The following is a 26,226-nucleotide window of genomic DNA, read 5'->3' as shown; positions in this document are numbered from 1 at the left end:
AGTGAAAAAGGCCCAGTGAAAAAAGAGGCCCAAAAGAGAAAAGCGAGGGTGAAAGCCCAATAAGACGAGTTGAGTGAGATTAGTAAATATTGTTGGTGTCAGATTGCCAACTCAGACACAGTAATCTGCGTTGAATCATAAAGGCTGAAGTGGATTCACATTACAGCTGGACCCCAAATTATTAGAATATCTGCAAATCTTTTTGTACAAACCACAATAAATTAATAATTAATAATTAATAATTAATAATTTTTGTCATTATTATTAATATTAATATTTTCCCAAACGTCTTCGATAACCTAAACTTCCCTTAATTAATATAAAATCGTGTCCATATTAGCTTCATTTCATAGCCTTAAGCCCCAACATTAGCTGTGAACCAACCAACCCTTTGCACAACCTTCCAAAAACCAACCGTCCTTATTTATATCTTCTCCTAATCTTTGGTAATACAATATGAGACAAAGATGGATTCTCTCTCCTTACAGAAATGGATACGATGAGATTGGTTCATAAATTCCTTTATTTTCCAGTCCATTTTTTATCGAACAACAAAAAAGAATCGAATCAAGATTCCATTAATCCTCGAAATAAGGAAAAAATAGAGATGTCTCCTACAGTACTCATAATATGTGGATTCGGTCCGATGAATAATAATTTTATAAAATTAAAAAAAAAATATGATTTAGGAACAAATTAGTAAATTAAAATGGATATTTAAAGAATATTTATTGGAGGAGAATGATGGGAATGAAGAGGTTGTCTCATCTTCTTGAGAATCGTAATTAACCGACGCTCTTAACTAAATATTTGCCAGCTCATAAGGCCCTAAGTATCCAATTATTAATTAATTATTTATTTATTTTATTTTATGTGGCGTATTAACTGTCACTCTACATGCACGTGCGAGCATGCGTCCACGTGGATGTCAGTCTAACCTGTCAGATCCTTAATTAATATCATTAAATTCATAATTAAATAATTAACCAAAATCAGTTTTTGTTTTGTGGCCAATACAGGTAATAAGGATCTTAGTATAAACTGTGACATTTGGAACTTTCTAGACCCTTATTTTATTTTATTTTTTTTATTTACTATTCAAATAAACAAAATTATTATTATTATTATTATTATTATTATCTACCTCATTAAAAATAACAAATCAAATAAAAAAAATAAAATATTTAGGAAAATTGACTGGGTTGATTTTGACACGTGGCAATAGATAGAAAGAGCGTATTTTGAGAATCAATATGGGCTTCATAATTATGGCCCATTAATTAAATGATGGGCCAGAACAGTGAGCCCATGGATGGCAATAATTGGAGGATGAGTCAGTTCCCACTTAGAGTCTATGGGCCCACAGAATACCCAAAAAGCCCAGAAGGTAGTCTAAGCTCCACCCCTTTCTTAAAAAAGTTGCTCTGTTTTTCTTTTTGAAAAAAAAAAAAGAAAAGGTGATATTTTCTGACATCTTTGAAATGAGTCCAACTATTGAATTCAATTATTAAAAAATTTCGGGTTTAAATTGATTTGAATTTTTAAAAATAAAAAATTTAATTAACTAAAAAATAGAGTTATAATCCAACCCCACTTTTAAAATTATTATAAAAATCATGAACATTGACAGAGATGACTAATGTTAGGAATGCGTTATGGCGTTCGTGTGGAGGATTGTTGGGAGTGAGGCCCACATCGACTAATTTAGGGAATGATCGTGAATTTATAAATAAAGGAATACATCTCGGTATGAGGACTTTTGGAGAAACCTAAAGTAAAATTGAGAGCTTATGCTCAAAGTGGACAATATCGTACTATTGTGGAGATTAAGTAAGATTATTTTAAAACAATTAAAAAAAGGAACAATTGGACGACCCAACCCACTTGTGGTTGAGTTGAGTTATGAGCTCTATGTGGGTTAACCCACTTTGTAGTTGAGTTGAGTTGAGTTATGAGCTCTATGCGGGTTAACCCACTTGTAGTTGAGTTGAGTTATGAGCTCTATGTGGGTTAACCCACTTGTGGTTGGGTTGAGTTATGAGCTCTATGCGGGTTATTTCGGTCACCGGTTGAAATATCCTATCCTATTTATTTATTTTTATTTTTATATAATTTAGTAATTTTTTTAGCCAATTACACAAACCCAAATATTAACCATAAGAATAATTTATTGTAATCCATTTATTTGTTGAAATAATAATTAAAAAAATATATAAAAAGCATAAGAAAATTGAAATATATAATACATTTGTCTCAAGCACCATTGATTTGCAAATCTATTATTGTTAATAAATTAAGAAAAATATATGTTGGATCCAATAATTGTTCATAATTAAAGTGGAAAAAAGGATGGGTTGTTTTAAAAAATTACACAAAAAAAGAAAAAAAAAAGAAGAATAATTTAGAGGGCAGTAAGAAAGTCAAAATAAAGTCCACAAGCGCTACCTCCTCCTCCTCCTCCTCCTCTTCTTCTTCTTCCCCAATCATCACTCGCTTCACGACAAAAGCTTCCGCCATAGCTGTCCTTTCATTGCCCGCTGAAACAGAAGGACCTCTCACTCCATCCGCTCAACACTCGCTACCCATATCCTTCTTTCGAATCAATTTTTGTGTTCTTGTTTGTTGATGGAGCCGTCTCATCAACTTTCACAAGCGCCCGAGGAGATTATTCTACGCTGGGACTCAGCTGCGCCGGAGGAACTGAAGGATAAGATGATTTTTGACTCAGATAGGGAAGAGATCGACCGATACTTGCAGGCCGTCGATGAAATCCAGAGGTCTATGTCGTCGGCTTCCATTTCCGACGATCAGAACAAAGTCGATTCCACTATGCAGATCGCTATGGCCAGGCTTGAGGATGAGTTCCGTTACATTCTGTCTAGTCATACCACTCCAATCGAGGTTGAGTCGCTTACTGATCCGAGTTCCTCTTCTCGCTCTATGTCCACTACTGAGAGTTGTGTATTCGAGGATGAAAACGACGAGGAAGCGGATTCGCAGGAAGTTCAGCTTGATTTAAGTAGCAGTAGCAGTCCAAGGTTTGGGTCAAGTGGCCGATCGAGCTATCGGGCGATGAGTAGTATTCGTGAAATTGATCTGATACCTTCGGATGCGATTATCGATCTACGAAGTATTGCTGAGCGGATGATTACGGCGGGGTACCTGCGCGAGTGCATCCAAGTCTATGGCAGTGTGCGAAAGTCCACCTTCGACTCCAGCTTCCGACGTCTCGGAATTGAGAAACTGAGCATTGGAGATATCCAGAGGCTGGACTGGAATGAGCTGGAGATGAAGATCAGGAGGTGGATTAAAGCAGCAAAGGTTTCTATTAGGACCTTGTTTGCCAGTGAGAAGAAGCTCTGCGAGCAAATCTTTTATGGCATAGGGACAGCCATAGACGATGCTTGTTTCATGGAGACTGTAAAGGGCCCCGTGGTTCAGTTGTTCAATTTCGCCGAAGCGATCAGTATAAGCCGCAGATCGCCGGAGAAGCTGTTCAAGATTCTAGACCTCCACGATGCCTTAACGGATTTGATACCTGACATCGATGTGATATTCGATTCAAAATCAGCGGAATATATTCGGATTCAGACGGCGGAGATATTGTCGCGGTTGGCGGAGGCCGTCAGAGGGACTTTGTCGGAGTTTGAAAACGCGGTGATGCGAGATCCGTCTCTGCAGCCGGTTCCCGGTGGGACGCTTCATCCGTTGACAAGGTATGTAATGAACTATGTGAGTCTGATTTCGGACTACAAAGTGACGTTAGACGAGCTCATCGTGTCCAAACCATCGACGGGCTCGAGGTACTCGGCCGACCCCACAACCCCAGATATGGACTTCGCTGAGCTAGAGGGTAAAACGCCATTAGCGCTCCATCTTATATGGAGCATCGTGGTTCTGCAGTTCAATTTGGAGGGAAAGTCCAGGCACTACAGAGACCCTTCTCTAGCTCACCTATTCATTATGAACAACGTTCATTACATTGTTCAGAAGATAAAATTATCCCCAGAATTGCGAGAAATGATCGGAGACGTTTATCTGAAAAGGCTGACCGGGAAGTTCCGACGGGCGGCGACAAACTACGAGAGAACAACGTGGGTGAATGTGCTGTATTGCCTGCGAAACGAAGGGTTGAATGTGGGCGGGAGCTTGTCTTCCGGCCCCGCAAAGAGCCTTATTAGAGAAAGATTCAAGACTTTCAATGCCATGTTTGAGGAGGTTCACAGGACACAATCAGCATGGTTGATACCAGACTCTCAGCTGAGGGAGGAGCTTCGCATATCCATAACTGAAAAGTTGATCCCAGCTTACAGGTCGTTTCTTGGCCTCCATGGCCACCACATAGAGAGTGGAAAGCACCCGGAAAATTACATCAAGTACTCGGTCGAGGAACTGGAAAATGCCATCTTGGATTTCTTTGAGGGTTGCTCAGTAACCCATAACTTGAGAAGGAGATCCCACTGATAGATAGAAAATAGCATGCTACTCCATTTTCAAGTTACTCAAATTCTTTCAATTTTTGGTGGAGTTTTTGGGATGATATGGTGGTTGCCTTCTTTCTCGTCATCCACTATGAAGCTTCGTCGTTCATCATTCTAGTATTGGGAGTGACCCTGTTCTGCAACTGATCTGCTTTATTTTTCCAATGGAGCCACATCCTCGGCCTGAATTCTCCTGCCTTGTAAGCATGTTACTTGTTTTCTTACCATATTTTTTTCTAAATTTTTTGTTCATATTGGAATTGTTCTTTGTTTGCTTTTCATTTCTTATTTTGCACATCTAAATTATTTGGCTGTCTCCTTCTAAGCATTCAAGTCGTCTGCACCATGTTGTTTTTTTTGTTCTGCACCATGCTGTATTTTTGTTCTAATGTGGAGACACAGTCACTGATAATCTTTCAGTCTACCATTTTCCCTCTTTTCCAAAACAATTTTAGATGTCTATCACATAGTTTCTATTCAATTGATGAAACTTTGGAAGCCTTTAGAAATAGCAAATGAATAGCATAAAGTAATATCCCTGCTTTGAACCCAAAACATAGCAACTGATCTTAGCGATGTTGACTGTTTTAGTTAAGTTCCAGATTTCGAGTCTGTTAGCAAATAGTTCCACATTAGACACTAGTTGGCTGGAACTTCAGACACTATTCAAAATCCTTTGATGTGGTTGCAGACTGTACTACAATGCTTGTATACTGTTAAGCCATTTCTCATTTAGCCAGCCATAGCTTTTCAGTGAATTGTTTCTGTTTCTTTCATTATTCTGGAGGACTGTTACTTGCCATACATTGTGGGTAAAAAGAGTATTGTAGGGGCTTTAAGTGGTTTACTTAAACTCAATTGGTGCCCAAAAACCTGGGGACATTAAATCAACTTTCCGATCAGATTACCAAATGGCCTTAAAACTGAGGGCAATCTGCTTTTCAGTTGACTGACTGAACCGACTTTGGTATTACTTCATCATGTTAATTTGCAGATTATTAGTTTTTTTAGTTCTTAGTTCTGATTCAGTCTTATTTACATATACATATATATGTTATGATGTAGACACCTAGTTTATTGAACAGAGATAAACATGATATACAAATAGGAACAATATTTTCAGACAAGAAAGGACACATTAAATACAGAGCAACTTTTTTTCCTTTGAAATTGAGAGTGGAAGTCTCTCCCTAGTCTCACTCAGTCACCTGCCTGGATTCTCATCAGTCATGTGTCTGCCTAACTCTGATTGTTCTTTTCGTTTATTTTCTTACCAAAGTTTCAAGAGGTGAGTGTTGGAACATACTACCTTTAGAAAGACAAGTAATGCCTTGACAAGTAAAACCATGCTTAGGTCGACAATTTAGTAGTTTTTTTCCACTCATTTCTCGTGAGTATAATAGATCATATTTTAAATTGTATATTAATTACCTTTATATCTCTACAATGAACACATATTGTCCTTTTTTTTTGTCCTAATCTACTTTATTTATTTTTATTCTTTGTTCTACTAAAAGTTCATCATATTAATGGAGATGTAGATCAATAACTATTTTTATTTCTTACTGAATTTGGTCATATCTGTAGGGGCATTTGTTATATGAACTTGAACTGTACAAATGTAGTGTGCATTGAGTATACATGGTCTTTGTTTTTACTCTTTAGCTGGCATTTGTGCATCAACTTTTTCAACTGCCCAGAAATCTAAAATGTGTTTCCATCATTGTGCACCATCAAATATAGGCATCCTTGATTCGGATTACACATTCTCTGGCTGTTCTAGTAGATTCCTTCAATTCCCACTTTAATACTGTTTGCGTTAATAAGGAAAAAGAATATTTTGTTAATGAACTGTAATGATGGTGATGGTACAGTCATCTATGTATGCTCTCATCTTTTTTGGATTTCCTATAAAAAGTATTCTGGCAGTTTTGCAAATGGGTGAGTTAGGCACCTGCAATTTTGAGCCTTAGGATTTGGCTTCATTAGCACATGAGACTGTCTGCCATTTTTGTTTTTGACAACAGCTGTTCGTTGATGTCTCCCATTATTTCTAGAGCAAGCTCTTAGGGAAAAACTTTTGTTTAGAAATTATTCACGAAAATTGACCCTGATAGTTTTGCATTATTAGATGTATGAGATATTATCTATAAAAGTATTTAGAAGTACATCCAACAGTTATTACGAGATAGTCATGTTCGGGAAGTTTCATTGAATAATTTATTTGGTCGCCCACGTAACCAACAGTTAATTCTTGGATTTGATAGGTTATGATCTATCATTTCTACTTTGGTGACTCAGTGGACACATAGTCTTGCTTTATTAGTTACAAAAGGCTCCTCTAAAGCGACAGGTTATTGGCCACTTTGCCTTGAATTTGGATGGTTTTGAGTTGGAAAGGCTCTTAATTTGTGGACTAATGGTAGTGATGCTTTTTCAAAAGGAAATAAAGACCGCTAATTCCACTGTAATTGATTGAAATAGAGAATATAAGGGAGGGAAATTGGACATGGTGTTTCCTCCAAGGTTCTTTCCAACCAATCAAACACCATCAAGCAGTTCCTCCATCCATTTCTTCAAGGTTCTTTTAAGCGCCGATGACTCCAACTCTGCTTTCCTAGCCTGCGTCCATCCCAGCCAGACTTTTAAGCCCAAATCGAGTAGAAATAGCAAAGAAGTACATGTAGAATTCTTAGGCCCCAATGACATGAAAACAAGCTTTCTTGGAGGCTAACCCGCTTCCCGAGAGAAAGAGAGCCATTGAAAGGTGATTGAAACACGACTAATCAACCTAAGAATAGAGGCAAGAACACTTACTAGCAAGACCTTACTATAACCAAGCTTACAAATCCCACTCGATCTTTTACACCCACGTCGATCATGTCATCTACTATCTTGACCAAGAATTTGCTCATGAATGCAAGAAAAAAAGGGAAGAAAAGGGAGAGAGATAGTTACAATTAGAATCTGAGGTAGCGAGACAGCAGTGATATGGGGAGGAAGTTCTGGGAAGCTGAGGTCCTGAGGCAGATAAACAAAACACAGAATCAAGGATTGAATTGGAAGTAGAAATGAATGAATTAGGAGAGAAATGAGATTACCATCTCCCCAATAAAAATAGCATTATCCCCTCGAACTACAAGCAAACCCATGGGCTTATCACAATACTGATTCTCAGCAACAATTCTTTCAAACGCACTCTCAACAACAAAATTCCCTGCACACACACACAAACACACACAGATATGTACTATAAATCCCATGAATTTGCATGAATTGATATGCATAGATGAGGGGATGAGATATGCCATGTTGATCGAAGGTACACATAGTGCCAATGATACATCGCCCATCAAGAAGCAGTATCAGTAGTTTCCCTGCACAACGAAACCAAAACAAGAAGATTGAATCTTGAGTGGAAAGAACAGGCAAGAATTTGAAAAAGGGAGGATGTGGTTACGGTCAAGATATGAGCCGATGCAGGGAGTTCGGAAGATGTATTCGGGGACTGACGGAACCATCATGATTGACTGTGAATTAATCAAAACTACATAAACCCCACTTATATGGCTTTGTTTTGGGCTTTCCAAGAGGCCTCGAGAGAGATACTATTCCTTATTATAAACGCAAGATTATTCCTTAAATTAATAGATGTGAGACTTTCATCCCACCATAATAACTTCAAGTCAGTTATGTTCAACCAAATNCAAGATTATTCCTTAAATTAATAGATGTGAGACTTTTATCCCACCATAATAACTTCAAGTCAGTTATGTTCAACCAAATCTAAGTTTTGGGAATAGAGAAATCAAATAAATTTATAAAGTTTTTATTTATTTGAACCCAATTAATCCAAATTAGTTTATAATGGAATGGAGGGTTAGGTTGAGTTGGGTTGATCAAAATTTTGTGTCATCGAGTTTTTTGAACATACTTTATATTGTGTAGTTTCTTCTAAATCGTATCGATAGTGTCTTAAAATTCATCATCATTTAATCAAACTCAAATTTAAGGTCAGTTTTCTAGATTGTTTGTCCATTCTACTTTCGTGTATATTTTAAAATCAAACATAGTTTAAAAACCTTATATTTTAAAAAACGAGATTCATTACGTTTATATTCTGTTTATCTTGTTTCGATTCAACTGACTAAGTAAGTTTGTCTTGATTAATTAACATAAAAATTAAAATCACAAAAAAAAGTAAAATATTATAGTTTCTTTTCATTTCGTGTTAATTTGATTTCACGTACACCAATCGGAGTATAAATAAACATTTGAATTCTTAGTCAAAATTTGAGGAACCCGATATCTATAATTAAAAATCGAGTAAAATATATTGGAGATTCAATACATCATCAGCTTTTGGGACAATTGTTAAAAAGGGAAACAAGATCATGTGGGTTTATGGCTATTGGCCATTCAAATTTCAATTCTCTAGCTTACATTATTGAATCCATTTTGACCCTCAATTATTTACATTACAATCATCATTCTTCTTCTTCATTTCTCTTATCTCTCCTCTCTTTCTCCTTTATGAATCTCTTCAATGAAGCTGTTTGTGAAGAACTCTTAGGGTAAATTTTCTTGTGAAGCATCATCCTCAAAATCTGCACATTACCAATCAAACCGTAACTCGACCTATCATACTGGTTAAGACATTATACATTGATATCAGTTGTTTACATACCTTCTTCATCGTTGCGTCTTGCGGCGTATCCATGAAGTTCGGTGGTGGCTGCGGCGGTGCAAAACCACCTCCACCACAGACAAAGACCTTCTTGACAAGAAATGAAACAGATCTCTTGACAATGGATTTCGGATTATGTTTCTCATCATCCCCAATCATTAAACCAATCTTCTCTTTCATTTCATCATCAATCTCCCTCAACTCAATGTCTTCCGTTTCTTTCCCTGGAGATCGAGCATCAACGACGACGTTTTCAACATCGGTCTTGTTCGTTCTTAACACATTGTTGCCAAAAGTTCCAATTGATAGCAAGCCAAGAGGCAAAGAGGGGCTGGTTTCTTCACGTTCCTCAACTGATTATTGTTCATGAAAGATCATGATCATACATGTAAAATAATGGTGAGTTCATAACAACAAAAAAAAAAAAAAACAAAAACAAAAACAAAAGTTTAGTGCAATTACTTGAAGGGTTTGAATTTGATGATTTGTTCTGAAATTTTACTCTTCCATGGAGTTTATTACTTTGCATCCAACTCAAGAACTGAAACCAAAAATAAAATGATCAAAATTGAAGGGCTAATTAGCAAATAATAGAAGAAAATGAAAAGAACATGCAAATTTGTTTGAACTTTACCTTCATTTTTGCAATGGAGAGGCCTTTGAGGGGTCCTTCAAAGCTAGTCTCTAATGGTGGAGAAGCCTTTGGAGGTTAACTTTAAAGGCAAAACCTCAATTAGAGAGCCAATTAGCTGAAAAGAGAGAGATGGGCTTGTTTTATTTCTATTGGTGTTTTATACCATAGTTTAATGGACCCTTTATTTAAAAATTATTTATACGTTTTATCTTTTATAAACGTTTCAAAATTTTTAAGTATAAATCTGTTACTGGGAAATAGTGTGACAATGACTTAGTGAGGTCTGAATATTGTTACACTGTTCCAAATCATTGCTAGCTACTATTTGTGAGATCTTACATTGATTGGAGAGGGGAACGAATCATTTTTTATAAGGGTGTGAAAACTTTTTCTTAGCAGACACGTTTTAAAATTGTGAAGTTGATGATGATACGTAATAGGTCAAAGTGGACAATATCTATTAGCGGTGAGCTTGAGCTATTATAAATGATATTAGAGCCTGACATTGGGTTGTGTGCCAACGAGATGTTGGACCCTCAAGGAGGGTGGATTGTGAGATCTCACAACATTTCTTATGAGAGTGTGGAAACCTCTCCCTATCAGACGAGTTTCTAAATCGTGAAGTTGATGACGATACGTAACGAGCCAAAATAGACAATATTTATTAGCGATGGGCTTGAGTTGTTACAAATGATATCAAAGTCAGATACTGACGGTGTGCTAGTGAGGATGTTGGCCCCCAAGTGGGTGGATTAAGAAATCCCACATTGGTTGGAGAGAGAAATGAAACATTCCTTATAACGGCATGGAAACCTCTCTTTATCGCGTTTTAAAACCGTGAGCTTGATGACGATACGTAACGAGTCAAAACGGAACAATATCTACTAGTATCTACCAACGATGAACTTGGGTTGTTACAAATGGTATCAAAGCTAGACACGGACGGTGTGCTTGTGAGGATGCTGGCCCCCAAGGTGGGTGGATTGTGAGATCCTGGTTGGAGAGGGGAACAAAACATTTATGTGTAAGGGTATAGAAACCTCTCCATAGCAGACACGTTTTAAAACCTTAAAATTGACGACGATGCGTAACGGGCCAAAATGGATAATATCTACTAGCGATGGGCTTGAGTTGTTACAAATAGAATCAAAGTCCAAAATGGATAATATCTACTAGCGATGGGCTTGGGTTGTTACAAATAGAATCAAAGCCAAACACCAACGACGTGCTAGTGAGGACGGTGGCCCACAAGAGTGGATTGTGAGATCCCACATTAATTAGAGAGGGGAACGAAACATACTTTACAAGGGTGTGGAAATCTCTCCTTAGCATACGTGTATTAAAACCATGAGATTAACAATGATATCTAACAGGCCAAAGCGGACAAATTCGGGCATGGCCAGCTCCCATAGTGTGACGGGCGGTGTGTACAAGGCCCGGGAACGAATTCACCACTGTATAGCTGATTGATAATTACTAGCGATTCCAGCTTCATGCAGGCGAGTTGTTTTAAAACGTTTAAAAAAGTTGGAAACAAATATTTATTCTTTTTTCATAAAAGAACATTAGGTAAAAAAATGTAGAACCACATATTAAATAATGAAAAGAAATGGGAATTGAGTTTGTTTGTATTTGAAACACGTGGTAAAGTTCTTGAAAACCTAAAATTGTACTTGAAAAGCTAACAAGGAAATAATGCATGAGTATTTGAGGGACATATGAGAGATGAATGTGGAACCCTTTCTACAACTACGAGATAATACGATTGCGTACATGCTTCCACTCAAAGCTTATGTCGGCCCTTTATTATAATCCTTTCCCATTTTCAATCCCAAATTTCAAGCCCTTTCCCTAATCGATCGAGCTTCGAAATCGCCACAATCAAACTCGAGTTCTTTACAATAACGAACATTTTGTTCTTGTATCGAGATGACCGTCAAGCATCGATCTGTTTTGTTTTTGAATCATGTTTATAAGATATCTCATGTTGTCATTGCTTATACGTTAAAGATCTTTGACTTTACAGATTCGATTATTGGGTTTTTGTACAGTGTTTCGGGGTACTCAAACTTGAAGTTAGAGCCTTCTAATTTGGAGTTGCTTTTCGCATTCACATGGCTAAGTTTGGATCTTCCACTCAAAAACATGTTTTTGGATGAATGTTGTGTTTCTATATACTCTTGAATCAATGTGAATGAAGGGTTTTTGGTTTCATTACTCCAAAATAGGTATGCATCGTTCTTATAAAATAGGTTTATCGAAGCTATTGTAATCATAAGTCAGAGTGAGTTAGTGGGGAGAGTATCCCAAAATGGGTAGCTATATTGATAATTTTTTAGTATTCAACAACGCACCCTCGATCAAGATGAACACAAAGAACAGAAAGAGAACATTCAAGAAAGAATATTGGCTAAAGATTTTATTGATGACTTAAGTATGTGCAGAAAATACAGAGAAAAAAAAAAATACATTTTGAGCACTGCCAAGATGTTTACAAGGTATAATCTAACACATCTTTATCAAATATCTACCCTATATATCTATCAGATGTTTACAAAATATCTTCGAAATATATTTCTATTAGATCTAGGTATCAGGCTCCATCGCCACTGTGTTGAGTTGACAGTGATAACCCTGATATTTGCTTGCATTTAGCCTTTTTCTAAATAAGTCTACCACTTGATCATCCGTCTTGGTATACCGTGTCTAGATTTCTTCTTTCAAGACTTTTTCTCTAATAAAATGGTAGTGCACATTCACATACTTTGTTCTGGCATGAAATCTAGAATTTTCTACTAGGTGAACCGTAAATTGGTTGTTGCTACAAAGTGATATCGAATAGTCAACTTTTTTATGCATATCTTTCAATAAGAGTATCAGCCACGTACTTTTTTAAGCTGCTCCAGCTGTTATTCTCTAATTTGCTTCTATAGTTGACAATGATACTATTGGTTATCTTTTGTTGTACCGAAAAATTATTTACGAACCGAGCTTAAACACATACCCAGTGGTTGAACTTCGAGTATCATGGTCTTAAACACATACCCAGTGGTTGAACTTCGAGTATCATGGTCTTAAACACATACCCAGTGGTTGAACTTCGAGTATCATGGTCTTAAACACATACCTAGTGGTTGAACTTCGGGTATCGTGGTCTTCTCATTTGTATCTCTCAATTGACATCTCCTAGTCTTGGTACGAATTTTTTACGTATGCTTAAACCGGTTGAAGGAGACTGTAAGAGTGAGTTGCCAGGTGTTGGAAGAAGCTTGATATGAAAGTTAAAAACTATTAAGCTAAGAGAATTGAAAATGAAACGACGCCGTTCTCACACAGTTAGCTTTTCTTCCAAACAAGAAAACTAACTACTGGTGATATGTTCATAGGAGTATTCTTGGGGAGAAAGCTTTGTTAACATAGCTTCTCCTTTTATCACTCGTTCTACTTGTTCATCAATTTCACTGAAACTCTGCAAGAGAAGAATCGGAAGAAGTTTAAGCCCTAAGTCATGAGTCGTGGAAGTGGAGGTGGATACGATCGTCACATCACAATTTTTTCACCCGAAGGCCGTCTATTTCAAGTTGGTACGTACATTTCCTCTCTCAATATCTTGATCGTTTCTTACTTCTTGCCGTTGCAGTGATTTGTTTGCTCTTTAGATTCTCTTTTGTGGCGTTCATGGTTATTTAGAGTGTCTTTGGAAATGGTTATTTCGCGTTGTTCTTCGAAATGAGCTCGAATCCCTTTCGAATTGCTAACGAATCTGGAGGAAGAAGTGCAGGATGGATCGAATTTGATAGCGAAAGGTTCATTTTAACTGTTGTGTGGATTGGATTTAATTTTGAGATGACTAGAGTCTTTGGATTGAATTGTAGCCTTTTGTTTGCGTTCTTTTTAGTTCCAATACGAATTCGTAGCTCATTTTGTTTAACAGACTCGAACTCTACAACTACAGAATGTTTGAGCTATTTGTTTTTTTGAAGTCTTACATGGAACGTCTTAATCCTTCTTCCTCTTTAAATTGTTTCTAAGCTTCAATATATATTTCGTTTTCATTATTTATGCACAGATACGTCTAGGTTTGGGCGATTTGGATGTTGTCAAATTCCACTGGACCAAACGTTTAAGCTGTTAACCATGGATGAATTCAATTACATATTTTTATTTTCAATATCACTCATTCTAGGCTCGTCAATTAGTTCATTTCATGAATTCTAATCCATGGAAACCTGGAAACTTTTACTGTGATTCCATGATATATCACCCTACTTTTCGTTAAAGCTTATGCTCTTGAGTCGAGGTCAATTTTTTCATTCAATATATTCTCAATAGATGTCAATCTAATCTTTCTCTAGTGGTCTTTCAGTCAGTAAGATTAACCTATCAATTTGGGGATCATATTGTGTCCTCACAGCTCTAGTGATTATTTATTTATTTATTGTAATGGGAAACAGAATATGCATTTAAGGCTGTAAAGGCTGCTGGAATTACTTCTATTGGTGTTCGGGGTAAAGATTCAGTTTGTGTGGTGACCCAAAAGAAGGTTCCGGTGAGTACAATTGGTTTGACCCTGAGAGGACTTTGCATCTCTATTAATTAGCGATGCTGAATGTGTAAATTTGGAAATTCAATGCAGGATAAGCTTCTGGATCAATCAAGTGTCTCACATCTTTTCCCTATAACAAAGCACCTAGGGTTGTTAGCAACAGGCTTGACAGGTATTTCTCTTTGCCTCTCCAGGTTTACTTACAGATATATTATAATTTATGAGAGGGGGAGGGGACTTATTTGTTCATAATACCAACTACGCAACTGAAATCAGTTATGGCATGCAGAGTATGCTATATAGGATTGCTTTTAGCTAATGGTGAATCATAATGTGGCATGGTATGGTGATGTACAGATGTAATCTCTATACATGATGTTGCAGTAGCAGTACCCTTTCCTAGATATTGCTTAGTTGTTAGTTGAGAAATTTAACAGAATCAGCTGTTCCGACATCCACAAGAAAAAGTTAAACAAAATGATTTTGTTGATTTAGGCATACCTACATATGACTTTAAACTATTTGATGCACATTTTATATTCACCCTCAGCTATTCATTTGATTTTCAGTCAATTTATTAATTCACCATAGATTTTAGCGCTTACCTCCTTGGGGGTCTTTCCAGTGGTTCTTTAGGATGTGTGGTCACTGATATGATTTTTACACGGTTGTCAGCTGATGCCAGAACCTTGGTTCAGCAAGCAAGGAGTGAAGCAGCTGAGTTTCGTTTTAGATATGGATATGAGATGCCGGTGGATGTATTAGCTAAATGGTACCATATTATTTCATACTATACTACGCGATTATTGTTTTAATTATATACCACACAGGCAAACAGTCTGTTCAATCATATGAATTCTGGATTGTAGAGCAAAGAATAGCTCCACATGTTGCTTACCGACTGTAGTTTATTATTCAATTATCCAGAATCTTGTTCTGGATATTGTGAATTTATGACTTGAAATTTAATTCATGTATATTTCTTTTGTGTTGTGATATTGTCTTCTATGCATACACAATGTAGCAGCTCTTTGCATACATCTCTTTTCCATCATGGCTATTGCTTTCAGTTATTTTCTTCGTACATATCGATATATATTATGCAGTAACTACAATTGTGTGTAATTTGTGACCATGGGAATTAAAACTTTGGCTTCTTTAACTTTCTTGGGTTGTATTGTTGGTTGGCAGGATAGCTGATAAATCGCAAATCTATACTCAGCACGCCTATATGAGACCACTTGGAGTAGGCATGTTTTCTTCTCCGGTTTTGGTGTTGCATTATATTTTAGATTTCAACCTTTGAATTTATGGAAAATAAAAGTGATCTAACCATAATTTTTAATCTTTTGCTACTTTCATTCGTGTGCATCCAGTTGCTATGGTTTTAGGTATTGATGATGAGTTTGGACCTCGTCTCTACAAATGTGATCCAGCTGGTCATTTTTTTGGTCACAAGGTTTGTATAGTTAATATATTTACTTTTATGGTCAATATTTTAGGAGGGACTCCATTTTGAAATATTTACATTTTTCTAATCCAGTTGCCAACCTGGAATAGTTAATTATCTATGATTTTGAGATTAAGCGTCTTTTACTCCAACTACCCCCAGTTCTGTGTGAGCTTGAAAATATATTTTAACCATCAAATTAATGTCAATGTATGGCAAACTCTTGCTCCACTTCAAGTGCAATAGTTGCTAGATGTTTTTCATGTGGATTGTTTTGTACATTAGACATTAGTTATGGCTGAATTTATATATAATATCATAGTAGCATCAGACATCATGAGTGTATCTTCACGGGTCTCTCGAAGATATTCATGTATAGAGTGCATATTCTCTAAGTTGGTCTCTTTTTTTCATTTTAATTCCTTTTTTAACCTCATTGAAAATTTCCATTGGTGTTTTTGAATTTGGTATTTCATCACTATGCTCAACACGTTATTTTCCAATGTGTTTAGGCTACGAGTGCTGGATTAAAAGAGCAGGAATCAATCAATTTCTTGGAAAAGAAAATGAAGAACGATCCAGAGTTCACCTATGAAGAGGCAGTACAGGTCGGATGTGCTTCTTTCAAACTTTACTGATACACATCAAAGCCTAATAATTGTAATGATTTAGGATCCTTGCTCTCACATGGATGCTTGTCTTTATTTATCTATGAAGAGAAAGTACGGGCCAATGTGCTTTCTTTGAAACTTACATGACTCACAGCAAAACCTAAAAATTATTACGAGTTTGTACACGCGTGGGTTCGTGTCTTTTGTTTTATGTATATGCCTCGTCCAACATTGTTCTTTTTCCATTTGCAGACTGCAATTTCAGCCCTCCAATCGGTTCTGCAAGAGGACTTCAAGGCAAATGAAATTGAGGTTCTGATACTCTCACTTGTCCTTTTTAATTACAATAGAGCGATAATGTGATGGTAGTCTTAATACCATAGAGCAGAATTTCTATCGTTTTATAGACGAAGGGTTTAATACAGTACTGGGGAGAAGTCTTCTGTTTCCTTTAATGGTAACGAAATGTTAATAAAAAATAGAAAGGAGGTTACAATTGTTGACCATGTGAATACAAATACAAATAATAATGTGATATAACTCAATTGTAGAGTCGTTACTGGTTTAAAACTAATTTAGCAATTTTAACAGGCTTGTATGATTTTGATGATATATATTTGTCGAAATCTGCATTTAAATCCTAGATCTAAACCATAGTTTAAGGTCATTCGAAACGTTTCTCTGACGACTTCGATTAGCTCCAATTATCACTCCATTTGTAAGATTAGGGAAAGGACATAGATTACTTAAGTTTCCAAAATTTTTCTGAGTTATGGGTTAGTAAATTGTTGTACAAACACGAGTAATTAGAGGTTGAACACTTTGACACAAACAGGTAGGAGTGGTGAGGCAAGGAAATCCCGTGTTTAGAGTGTTGACAACCGAGGAGGTCGACGAACATCTGACTTCAATAAGTGAACGTGACTGAATGGAACCAGATTGGAGGCGAAATGTTGTTGAAAGCTCCTCTTTGTATCAGATTATTGTTTGTTTAGAGCATTTGCTTCCCATCTCAGTTGTAGAGACGGTTCTTCTGAATTTCTGCCTTTTTGTATTTGATGTCTTGGATTTTTTTTAATGTATGATGTGTTGCTCACCCAATATATTATTTTATATCCCCCACAATTTTATTTATCATATTCATATATATGTTTGCCAATAATCAAAATACGCATTTCCTTTTTAAATTTTTTTTTGTCATTATTATTTTTTTAATTTTATACATAGAATTGTTGAAATATAATTGACTATGTTAGACGAACACGACTCTCCATGGTATGATATTTTGCCCTTTGAGCGCAAGCTCTCATGACTTTGCTATGGGCTTTCCAATAGGCCTCAAACCAAGCTTTGAGCTTCCCCAAAAGGCCTCCAACCAATGGAGAGACTATTACTTGATTATAAACTCATGATCATTCCCTAAATTAGCACTCTCGTGACTTTGCTTTGGGCTTTCCAAAAGGTCTCAAACCAAGCTTTGGGTTTCTCCAAAAGGCCTCCAACCAATGGAGAGACTATCCTTGATTATAGACAGAGAGACTATCTTTGATTATAAACCTATATCATTCTCTAAATTAGCAGATGTGAGACTTTCATCATCCAAACAATACATACATACCATGCCTACGAGACTGGAGCTTGTTTTTTTTTTTTTCTTTCTCTTTTTTTTATAAGCTATTAGTTTGGATTAAGATATTCTCGATTTGTGAAAATATTTCTTAGAGGATAATAATAGCATAGCATGAAAATAATTTTCTAATATATTATTTATTAAGAAACCAAAGAACTAAAAAGAAATTCATATTTAAATCCATCAGTCTGTTATATATATATATATATATATATATACACATGCTTTAATAATTGTTTTTTTTTTTTGGTTGGGGAAGTATTGATATTGTTGAATTTGTTGATTTTTAGAAAAATAAAAAAGAAATATAAACATTATTTTGTAGAATTGCATTTACTAGAAACGTTCACCTCCAACGTGGGTTTGGTTCATTCTAGAATTGCCGCGTTTACTTTGGAAAATTAAGAAAAAAACATCGCCCCGTATAATTGAGAAATTTTAGTTACGAAACTAAGAAAGTGCCAATTTTTGCTTACTCACGAATCAATTTAGAACTGCTGAGGAGAAGCAGCCATCGAAACCCCTAAACCTTAATTCTTCACACCATAAAGTTAGAAATCGTTGCCGAGGCCTATTATTTTCTTTGAACACCCACAGAGACGCAAAGATTTCGATTCTGGCACAAGCCAATACACTTGCGAACTCCGGTGAACAATCGTAGTTATTATTTTTTTATTTTTTTATTTTTTTTTCCGTCTCTTGTTCCTTCAATGTTCTTGAATTTCGCTAGTTGATTCCAGAATTTTCGATCCTTTTTGTGTTCTCTGTTTCGCACTGGACAGTTGTGTAATTGAACTCTGCTGAAATATGTCTTTTATGCCGGATTTTCGTATGTCTTCTCCGTTTCTGGTTTATTTTGGAAGTTTATCTCCATTATTGGTTGGATATAGGTACTATGCTGGTTTTTGGAACTCATACTTTTAGGTTTTGTCAAATATGGGAAGAGAAGAGAGCATGTTCTTAGCTATCCATTTCTTTTGAACTCATAATGTCGGCTGATAATACACACGTTTCAGGGGCCTTTGGAGGGTTTTACTGTTCGAAAGCTGTAGTTTTTTCTTTTATTTATTCGTGTGTATCGTCTCAATCTGTTGCATGTATGTGTCGGGGGATTGAAAAGTTTGTGCAGTTCAGGGGCTTTTTTCTTCTGTAAACAGATTATTTTACCTTGTATTTTCCTGCTCTATTGCTTTAGGGAATACAAGTTCATGGCAACTGCAACTATGGCCACGGCTGCTGGTGCAGCTGCACTTCTATATTATACATTGAACCGTAAGTTGCACTCAAGTAGAGATCAAGATGATAGTGATGTAGCTGGTAATGATGCTTCCAGTCATGCTCTTCTGGGAGGTGATCGAGTTTCTCATAGACTAGTTCAAGCGCCTGCTACATGGCTCGAAACAATTTCAACATTATCAGAGACACTTAGGTTTACATACTCGGAGACTCTTGGAAAGTGGCCCATTGGGGATTTGGCATTTGGAATTAATTTTCTCTTAAAGAGACAGGTATGGAGCTTTTTGATGGTTGTAGTCTTTTAATGTATTAATTTAGCCTATTATATGTTGTAAGCTGGTTGGTTTTGCTTTCATTATTTCTCCCTTCAAAGCTGAATATACTGATAAATCTGTTTCCTTAAAAGTGTTACTACTTTAAAGTGCGAGAGAAAGCGTTTTATATTCCTTTCACTTTTGGTTTATGTAATAACAGTGGTCTTCACTTCATTTGATCTCTATTTCTCCTAATGCACATCAAGACTTGTATGATGAGTACTTATGCTCTAGTTGAATTTCATTGTTGTACCTTTCATATTTGCACTCACATGTAAGGAAAGGTCTACACTCTTCTATTAGTGGTTCATAAATAGAAAATCTTTATTATACTATCTAATTGTGGTCTATTTGTATGTATTTTTGAAAGAAGAAAAGAGATGAGCTGATATTATCATGGTATACCAATGGTCTTGGAGTTTTTGGTTTTGAGGGAAAAGAGAGGATGGTTTATCAATTTTTACCTGGAAAGGCTTATCTTATGGAGGTTGGCAAGGCGTATTTCATTGTTGGGTTTGGAGAAAGAGGACTTCAAAAAAAAAAAAAAAGAAATTGAGTTTCAAGTTCTCCAAACAAATTAAACGTTCATTCTTCAAAACTTCACATTTCTTATAGTGGGTAATGTATGGTTGTTTTGAGTGGCTTACCTACTTACTTTCTATCTCTATTTAGAGTCCTTAGCTCGATGAGTAAGGCTTGAGAAGTTGATGGGGTATTTCTTATAGGAGAGTGTTGAGGATGGAGGTGGGTTGCACCTTGTGGATCGGGAGATGGTTTCTAGGCTGTTGAATTGGAGGGTTAGGCATTGGTAATGTGTGGGTGACTAACATAGCCTTTTAGGTTAAATGGCTCTGGTGATTTTATCATGAACCCGACACTTCATTGCACAAGGAGGCTTCATCCTTTTGATTGGATTGATTGGACTAAATGGGAGGGATACCTATTTTGGGAGAATAAGTGGTTGGGGGGGTGTCCCCTATGCACCCTGTTTCCTAATTTATACCAGCTGTTCTCTTCCAGGAATCATTATGTGGCGTTCTCTGGAATTTTTGCCTTCTCCTCCTCCTTTGGGTTTCCGTCGTTCGTTGACTATTAGCGAAACAGCAGTTTTCTTGTCTCTCTGTCTTTGTTGGGAGTTTTTCTCTTTATACCGGAGAGAGGGGATATTTGTCCTTGGTCTCCTTGTCCTTCCAAAGGCTTTATATGCAGCTCTTTCTTCCGCTGCTTGATCAATCCCTCCCATGCTAATGCCTCTATCATTTCCTCAGTATGGTAGGTAAAAATTCTGTGAAGGTGGAGTTCTTTGTATGGTAGGCTTTGCATGGACGGGTGAACACGTTGGATCAGATCTCAACCAAAGGATCCTCTTTGGTTGGGCCTCGGTGTTGTATTTAGGAAGCTGAGGATCTTGATCATATTCTTTGGAGTTGTGTTTTTACTCGAGCTTGTTGCTGTGGTTTCTTCGATGCTTTCTAAACACTACAATTTTTAAGTGGAAGGAGAGCCCCTGTAGTGATGTTTGGTCTTTTGTTAGGTTCTCTGTTTCTCTGAGCCTCAAAATCTAGACTTTTTTTTTTTTTTTTTTTTTTTTTTTTTTTTTTTTTTTTTTTTTTTTTTTATNGAGACCATTCTTTTAGTTGGCTCCCCTTTTGTGGGTTTTTATTTTTTATTTTTTGTAAGCTTGTATATTCTTTCATTTTGTTCACAATGAAAGTCAAGTATTTCACAAGAAAGGTATGGTGGGTTAGTAAGAAATTTTAGGTTTTTTTTTTCTTCTATTGATCTTCTGTAACTTTAGTCTAGCTTTGTTGGTGGTTCATAAAATATGAGCTAAGGAGGGTAGAAATTATTAATTCTATTCCTATGGGAGAGGGTGGAAGAGGGGAATTGTTTGCATTTGGTGGGTTGGGAGGTGGTCTCTAGGCCCTTGGACTTGGAGTGTTCAGACATTGATAATCTTAGGATGAGAAACACAACCTTGTTGGCTAAATGGCTTTGACAATTCTATCATGAAGTCGATACCGTATGGTACAAGATTATTGTTGGTAATTACAGGTCCTACCCCATTGAGAAAACCAGTGAGATGTTAAAAAAGGCACTTTAAAAAACCTGTGGAGCGAGATTGTGATGGAGCTTCCTATTTTTCCTCAGTTTATTCATAATGTAGTGGGGGATGGGCGGGATACTTATTCATGGGAGGATAAGTGGTTAGAAGATAAACCTCTCTGCTCCCACCCTTGCTTATACCATTTATTCTCCTTACAAAATCATTCGACGGCTTCAATTCTTGATCCGGTGGATTTGCTGCTCTCTCCTCCATTGGGCCTTAGACAACCATTGACCTAGGAAGACATGAGGTGTCTTGAATCTCACTCTCATCTTTTCCGACTTAGGCTCTAGAGGGGGGATGTCCTTTGGATTTTTGTCCAAAGGTTTTTTGTGTAGCTCTTTTTCTCTGTGTTCATCCAACCCTTTGTCTGTGAATGATTCTATGTTATCCTCAATTTGGAAGGTAAAGATTCCTGAGAAGGTGAAGTTCTTCACATGACAGATTTTGCACTGAAGAGTTAATACCTTGAATCAAATCTCGGCCAGAGCGCCTTTGGTGGAGCTTATCCTTCATCTGCCTTTTCGTGATTAAGGGCGGTTTTTGGCAGACTAGGGGGTGTGCTATTTTGTGAAGGTTGTGGGGGCAAGAGAAACAACATAATCTTCTGAAGGTGTGAGAGTTCTAATAGCGATGTTTGGTCCCTTATAAGATTCTCTGTTTCTCTCTTGGGTTTTGTTTTGAGACTTTTTAATTATTTGCTAGGTCTTATTTCTCTTGATTGGAGTCATTTCTTGTATTTTGACTCTATTTTGTGGGCTTTTCTTTTTGTGTGTCCATATATTCTTTCATTTTTCTTCATCAAAATAATTCAAGTTTCTTCATTAAAAAACTCAATTCCTTATGAAATTCTCGGTTGGGATGTAGCCTGTGGAATTTGGAGGTTGGGGGTTTGTTTAGGTCAGATATTTTAGGGTTGAAGTAGTTTAAAGGGAATGCTGTTGTAACTTCCTTGAAGGGAATTTCTTTTTGTGGGGGTACTATGTTGTAATTTGTAATACTTGAAAGGAATACCTTTTTTTTTTCTCTTTATTACAACTTTTCAGACATCAACAGGGAGTTCTTGTTTTGAAAAAAAAAAAAAAAAAAAAAAAAAAACCCTCAATAGAAGAAGATAATGTTTGATCTGAACAATTTAAGTTAATTACAAATGCTGCTACTTATCTTATTGGTTTGGCCTCTGATGGGATGTGCTTAAGTGCAGGGAAACTTACATGTAAGCGGTGTATTTGGCAATGAAGACAGTAGTCAGCTTAAGGGAGCTGAAATGATTAGTGAACTGAAGTACCTCTTGCACTTATTGACTTTGTGTTGGCACTTCTCAAAAAAACCATTTCCGCTGTTTCTGGAAGAAACTGGTTTTTCCGTGGAAAATGTTCTCCTTCAGGAACCAAAAGCAGGAGTAAGTCTTGATGAACTTCGGATAAACATTGAAATAGATATTGTACATTGTACACTTTCTCTCACTTCTTCGAGTTCGATTTATCATTAACATTTATCACATTAATCGATGACTGCAGATTTTAAAGCCTGCTTTTACCATTATAGTTGACCATAATACAAAGTGTATTCTCCTGTTGATTCGTGGAACACACAGTATCAAAGACACTCTTACGGCTGCCACTGGAGCTGTGGTGCCATTCCATCATAGTGTTGTGCATGAGGGAGGGGTTAGCAATTTGGTTTTAGGATATGCGCATTGTGGAATGGTTGCAGCTGCTCGTTGGATTGCAAAGCTATCTACTCCTTGTCTTTTGAGTGCACTTGGTCAATATTCTGGTTATAATATTAAGGTTTGACATTTCTTCTTAGTCTACTGTGCTTTTTAGCAGATAAAAGTATAAAGAACAAAAAAAAACTTGATGGAAAAATCTTTTGTTGGTTTCTAATAGGTTGTTGGGCACTCTTTGGGGGGAGGAACTGCTGCCCTTCTAACTTATATCTTAAGAGAGCAGAAGGAATTATCTGTTACTTCTTGTGTGACATTTGCCCCAGGTCTGTATTATTCTTGCATGGCTTCTCTGTGGTATTTTCTATTATGCCTATTATACTTGGACATGATGTTCCGACTTCTTTTTCTTATCAACCCTGCAGCTGCTTGTATGACGTGGGAACTAGCAGAATCGGGCAATGAATTTATCACATCTGTTATTAATGGAGCTGATTTGGTCCCCACCTTCTCAGCTGCTTCAGTAGATGACTTGCGTGCTGAGGTATGTTTCAAGTTCATCTAATTGTTAAGAAATTTATTTGTTTTAAGTGTATTTAACACATATTACCTACAGATGACCTACAGTATTACTGCATCTTAGTGTGTGTGTGTGTGTTAGATACTCACTAAGATGAATGAAATTTAGTTAAATTAACCACATCACTCTGACTTTTGCTGAAGGAATTGAAATATCTGGTGTAGGTGACTGCTTCTGCTTGGGTAAATGATCTGAGAAATCAAATTGAGCGCACTCGAATTCTTAGCACTGTTTACCGTTCTGCTTCGGCATTGGGATCCCGTCTCCCATCCATAGCCAGTGCAAGAGCAAAAGTTGCTGGTGCAGGGGCCATTCTGAAACCAGTCTCTAGTGGCACACAGGTAACATGCGTTGTGCACATGTGGTCCCTACATAGTAATTTTAATAAAGCCCAGAATTTGATAGAAATTTTGAAGTTGACGTGATTTGGCTCTTTGACTCATTAATAGTTTACTGAAACGTGATGCAGCTTGAAACCTTTTGGAATTCATAGACAGGCTTAGGATCTCGTGATCTTAGTTTAGACTTCAATTAAACGGATCATACGATGCCCATACGAGGCCATTTGTTTTGCAATGATCTTGGAACCCATGAAATTGATATCCAGAGAGTTCTTTTTTTCTTGACTGTAACGTGGGATGCCTGAACAGGCATCTCAGGATGTTCTTACTACTTTTCTATGAACAAACACAATCATCTAAAGATTTCAGGGATCCAGGTTCTCGAACAATTAGATATTGGACTTCTAATGATGACCCTTGATATTCATGGGGATGTTATGGCTGGTTAGTTCCTGTGACTTGTTTATAATAGTTAAAATTTATAATTGGTTGTGTTTTGCATTTCTGCAGGTTGTGATGAAGAGAGCACAGAGCATGGCTCAGGCAGCATGGACGCGACCCTCCCTCCATTTATCATCGTGGTCATGCATAGGCCCACGTCGTAGAGCCATGACTTCTCACTCGACGGCTGAAGAAAATGGAAGTTCTCCAAAATCATCTCCAAGAAAAATGGAATCTTCTGAGCCACTTAGATCATCCCCTCAAGAAATTTTTGAAGCTACCAAACTTCCGGAATCTTCAACTACAACGATACAATGGACTAATGAAATTGAATGTTCTTATTCTGAGGAGATAAATCCCGATGGCATGACAGAAGAGCTTGACGAAGATGATCAGGCCCTCATGAGTCATATTCAGGATGAACAAATTACGGAAGTAGAGTTATGGCAACAACTTGAGCATGAACTACATGATAGGAGTGAGGCTGATGTTGCCAAGGAAATAAGGGAAGAAGAAGCTGCTGCTATGGCAGAAGTAGGACAATCTGATAGCTTTACTTCTGGAATGAAGGAAGCACACAGATTTTTTCCTGCTGGGAAGATCATGCACATTATCGATATCGATACTCAATCAGATGCTCCTGATTGTGAAAGTGATAGCAGCTCCAGATCCAGCACCTCAGACAGTAGCCCACAGGCGCAGTCTAGGATTGGTATTTTCCTTACGTCAAGATCACTGTATAGCAAACTCAGATTGTCTCAGACAATGATAAGTGACCACTACATGCCAGCTTATAGAAGGCAGATAGAAAAGTTAGTTAAAGAACTGGAGAAAGAAGAATGTTGTAATCGTGGAATGGAGAGGTAGAGCTTTATACAGAAAACTAATTGTAGTGACACTACATACATATTTTCTAACACAACTTCTGTACAGAACAGGATTTGCGTCCCCAATGACTTAGAAACGTATTGTCTTAATACGAAAAGTCCTCCACTGCTATTGGTTGAATGAGGTAATTACTTTTTGGCACTGCTCAATATCCTTTGGGTGTAATACGAATGACAATGGATTCAGCTCAAGCTGCTTTCAGAATGTTATCATTCTTGATGCAAACATGTCTCAGTATCATTATGTTGCTGATTCTTTATTTGCTTCTGTTTGAATGTTAGTTTTTTACTGTTTGTTAAGCAACTTGTTTGCATGTATTTTCTGATACTACTCTAGTAGGGGTAGACTTGATTATTAGGTTAAAAGGTGGGCAACTATCTGTATACCTGGACAGACTCTAGATGTAACCCTGATAGTTGTGGATATGAGTGATTTTGATGCAATATTCAAAATGGATTTATTGGTTGAGAATCATGCTAGCATAGAAAATCGTAGGAAGGAGTATTGTTTTCCTCACCATCTCGAATCAACTTCAAGTTTAAAGACACATGCACCGTGGTTACCCCCAAGATGTTATCTGTGTTATAAGCAAAAAGGCTAATTCAACAAAG

The 26,226-nt window shown here is 36.9% G+C and overlaps 5 protein-coding genes across 8 annotated transcripts; 3 read left to right on the top strand and 2 right to left on the bottom strand.

Moving 5' to 3' along the window:
• Positions 1 to 2,397: 2,397 nt before the first annotated feature.
• On the top strand, positions 2,398 to 5,952 carry LOC111790345 (exocyst complex component EXO70A1-like). The gene has a single exon (XM_023671221.1). The coding sequence runs from the start codon at positions 2,626 to 2,628 to the stop codon at positions 4,462 to 4,464; it is 1,839 nt and encodes a 612-aa protein (XP_023526989.1). The 5' UTR covers positions 2,398 to 2,625; the 3' UTR covers positions 4,465 to 5,952.
• A 733-nt stretch (positions 5,953 to 6,685) lies between these two features.
• LOC111790382 (sm-like protein LSM1B) lies at positions 6,686 to 8,140 on the bottom strand. 2 transcript variants are annotated; one of them, XM_023671269.1, is made up of 5 exons: positions 7,942 to 8,140; positions 7,790 to 7,858; positions 7,583 to 7,698; positions 7,440 to 7,502; positions 6,686 to 7,103 (listed from the first exon to the last, which is right to left on the bottom strand). In XM_023671269.1, exons 1-5 carry the CDS (start codon positions 8,003 to 8,005, stop codon positions 7,023 to 7,025), a joined length of 393 nt encoding a protein of 130 aa, XP_023527037.1. In that variant the 5' UTR covers positions 8,006 to 8,140; the 3' UTR covers positions 6,686 to 7,022. The 2 variants fall into 2 exon arrangements, with proteins under 2 accessions (XP_023527037.1, XP_023527036.1); XM_023671268.1 differs by having other exon boundaries at positions 7,583 to 7,858.
• A 649-nt stretch (positions 8,141 to 8,789) lies between these two features.
• Positions 8,790 to 9,916, bottom strand: LOC111790378. Its single transcript, XM_023671261.1, has 4 exons — positions 9,803 to 9,916; positions 9,631 to 9,709; positions 9,169 to 9,521; positions 8,790 to 9,088 (listed from the first exon to the last, which is right to left on the bottom strand). The coding sequence occupies exons 1-4, from the start codon at positions 9,806 to 9,808 to the stop codon at positions 8,969 to 8,971; spliced, it is 558 nt and encodes a 185-aa protein (XP_023527029.1). The 5' UTR covers positions 9,809 to 9,916; the 3' UTR covers positions 8,790 to 8,968.
• Positions 9,917 to 13,151: 3,235 nt separating this feature from the next.
• LOC111790373 (proteasome subunit alpha type-6-like) lies at positions 13,152 to 17,543 on the top strand. The gene is made up of 9 exons (XM_023671257.1): positions 13,152 to 13,386; positions 14,257 to 14,351; positions 14,439 to 14,520; positions 15,024 to 15,120; positions 15,540 to 15,598; positions 15,725 to 15,807; positions 16,311 to 16,406; positions 16,662 to 16,721; positions 17,245 to 17,543. The coding sequence occupies exons 1-9, from the start codon at positions 13,311 to 13,313 to the stop codon at positions 17,335 to 17,337; spliced, it is 741 nt and encodes a 246-aa protein (XP_023527025.1). The 5' UTR covers positions 13,152 to 13,310; the 3' UTR covers positions 17,338 to 17,543.
• A 925-nt stretch (positions 17,544 to 18,468) lies between these two features.
• On the top strand, positions 18,469 to 25,871 carry LOC111790343. Of its 3 annotated transcripts, none has more exons than XM_023671218.1 (9): positions 18,469 to 18,696; positions 19,235 to 19,547; positions 22,901 to 23,098; positions 23,217 to 23,489; positions 23,589 to 23,691; positions 23,791 to 23,909; positions 24,110 to 24,286; positions 24,797 to 25,590; positions 25,661 to 25,871. In XM_023671218.1, exons 2-9 carry the CDS (start codon positions 19,248 to 19,250, stop codon positions 25,686 to 25,688), a joined length of 1,992 nt encoding a protein of 663 aa, XP_023526986.1. In that variant the 5' UTR covers positions 18,469 to 18,696; positions 19,235 to 19,247; the 3' UTR covers positions 25,689 to 25,871. The 3 variants fall into 3 exon arrangements, with proteins under 3 accessions (XP_023526986.1, XP_023526985.1, XP_023526987.1); XM_023671217.1 differs by having other exon boundaries at positions 18,471 to 18,686; XM_023671219.1 differs by having other exon boundaries at positions 18,472 to 18,686; positions 24,797 to 25,823.
• Positions 25,872 to 26,226: the final 355 nt, after the last annotated feature.

The sequence above is a fragment of the Cucurbita pepo genome, chromosome LG03 (genome assembly GCF_002806865.2).
Source record: "Cucurbita pepo subsp. pepo cultivar mu-cu-16 chromosome LG03, ASM280686v2, whole genome shotgun sequence".
Lineage (NCBI taxonomy): Eukaryota > Viridiplantae > Streptophyta > Magnoliopsida > Cucurbitales > Cucurbitaceae > Cucurbita > Cucurbita pepo.
The sequence above is the reverse complement of the archived record's forward strand: the minus strand, read 5'-3'. Positions and strand labels throughout refer to the sequence as shown.

Coding starts and splice junctions, on each gene's coding strand:
- LOC111790345 (XM_023671221.1), top strand. CDS start 2,626: ATGGAGCCGTCTCATCAACTTTCACAAGCGCCCGAGGAGATTATTCTA.
- LOC111790382 (XM_023671268.1), bottom strand. CDS start 7,834: ATGGGCGATGTATCATTGGCACTATGTGTACCTTCGATCAACATGGCA. Junction 7,503..7,582: donor CTATTTTTATTGGGGAGATG/GTAATCTCATTT, acceptor TATCTGCCTCAG/GACCTCAGCTTCCCAGAACT. Junction 7,104..7,439: donor CGCTACCTCAGATTCTAATT/GTAACTATCTCT, acceptor GGATGGACGCAG/GCTAGGAAAGCAGAGTTGGA.
- LOC111790378 (XM_023671261.1), bottom strand. Junction 9,522..9,630: donor ATCAAATTCAAACCCTTCAA/GTAATTGCACTA, acceptor AACAATAATCAG/TTGAGGAACGTGAAGAAACC. Junction 9,089..9,168: donor AAGACGCAACGATGAAGAAG/GTATGTAAACAA, acceptor GGTAATGTGCAG/ATTTTGAGGATGATGCTTCA.
- LOC111790373 (XM_023671257.1), top strand. CDS start 13,311: ATGAGTCGTGGAAGTGGAGGTGGATACGATCGTCACATCACAATTTTT. Junction 13,387..14,256: donor AGGCCGTCTATTTCAAGTTG/GTACGTACATTT, acceptor AATGGGAAACAG/AATATGCATTTAAGGCTGTA. Junction 14,352..14,438: donor TGACCCAAAAGAAGGTTCCG/GTGAGTACAATT, acceptor AATTCAATGCAG/GATAAGCTTCTGGATCAATC.
- LOC111790343 (XM_023671218.1), top strand. CDS start 19,248: ATGGCAACTGCAACTATGGCCACGGCTGCTGGTGCAGCTGCACTTCTA. Junction 19,548..22,900: donor ATTTTCTCTTAAAGAGACAG/GTATGGAGCTTT, acceptor GCTTAAGTGCAG/GGAAACTTACATGTAAGCGG. Junction 24,287..24,796: donor CAGTCTCTAGTGGCACACAG/GTAACATGCGTT, acceptor GCATTTCTGCAG/GTTGTGATGAAGAGAGCACA.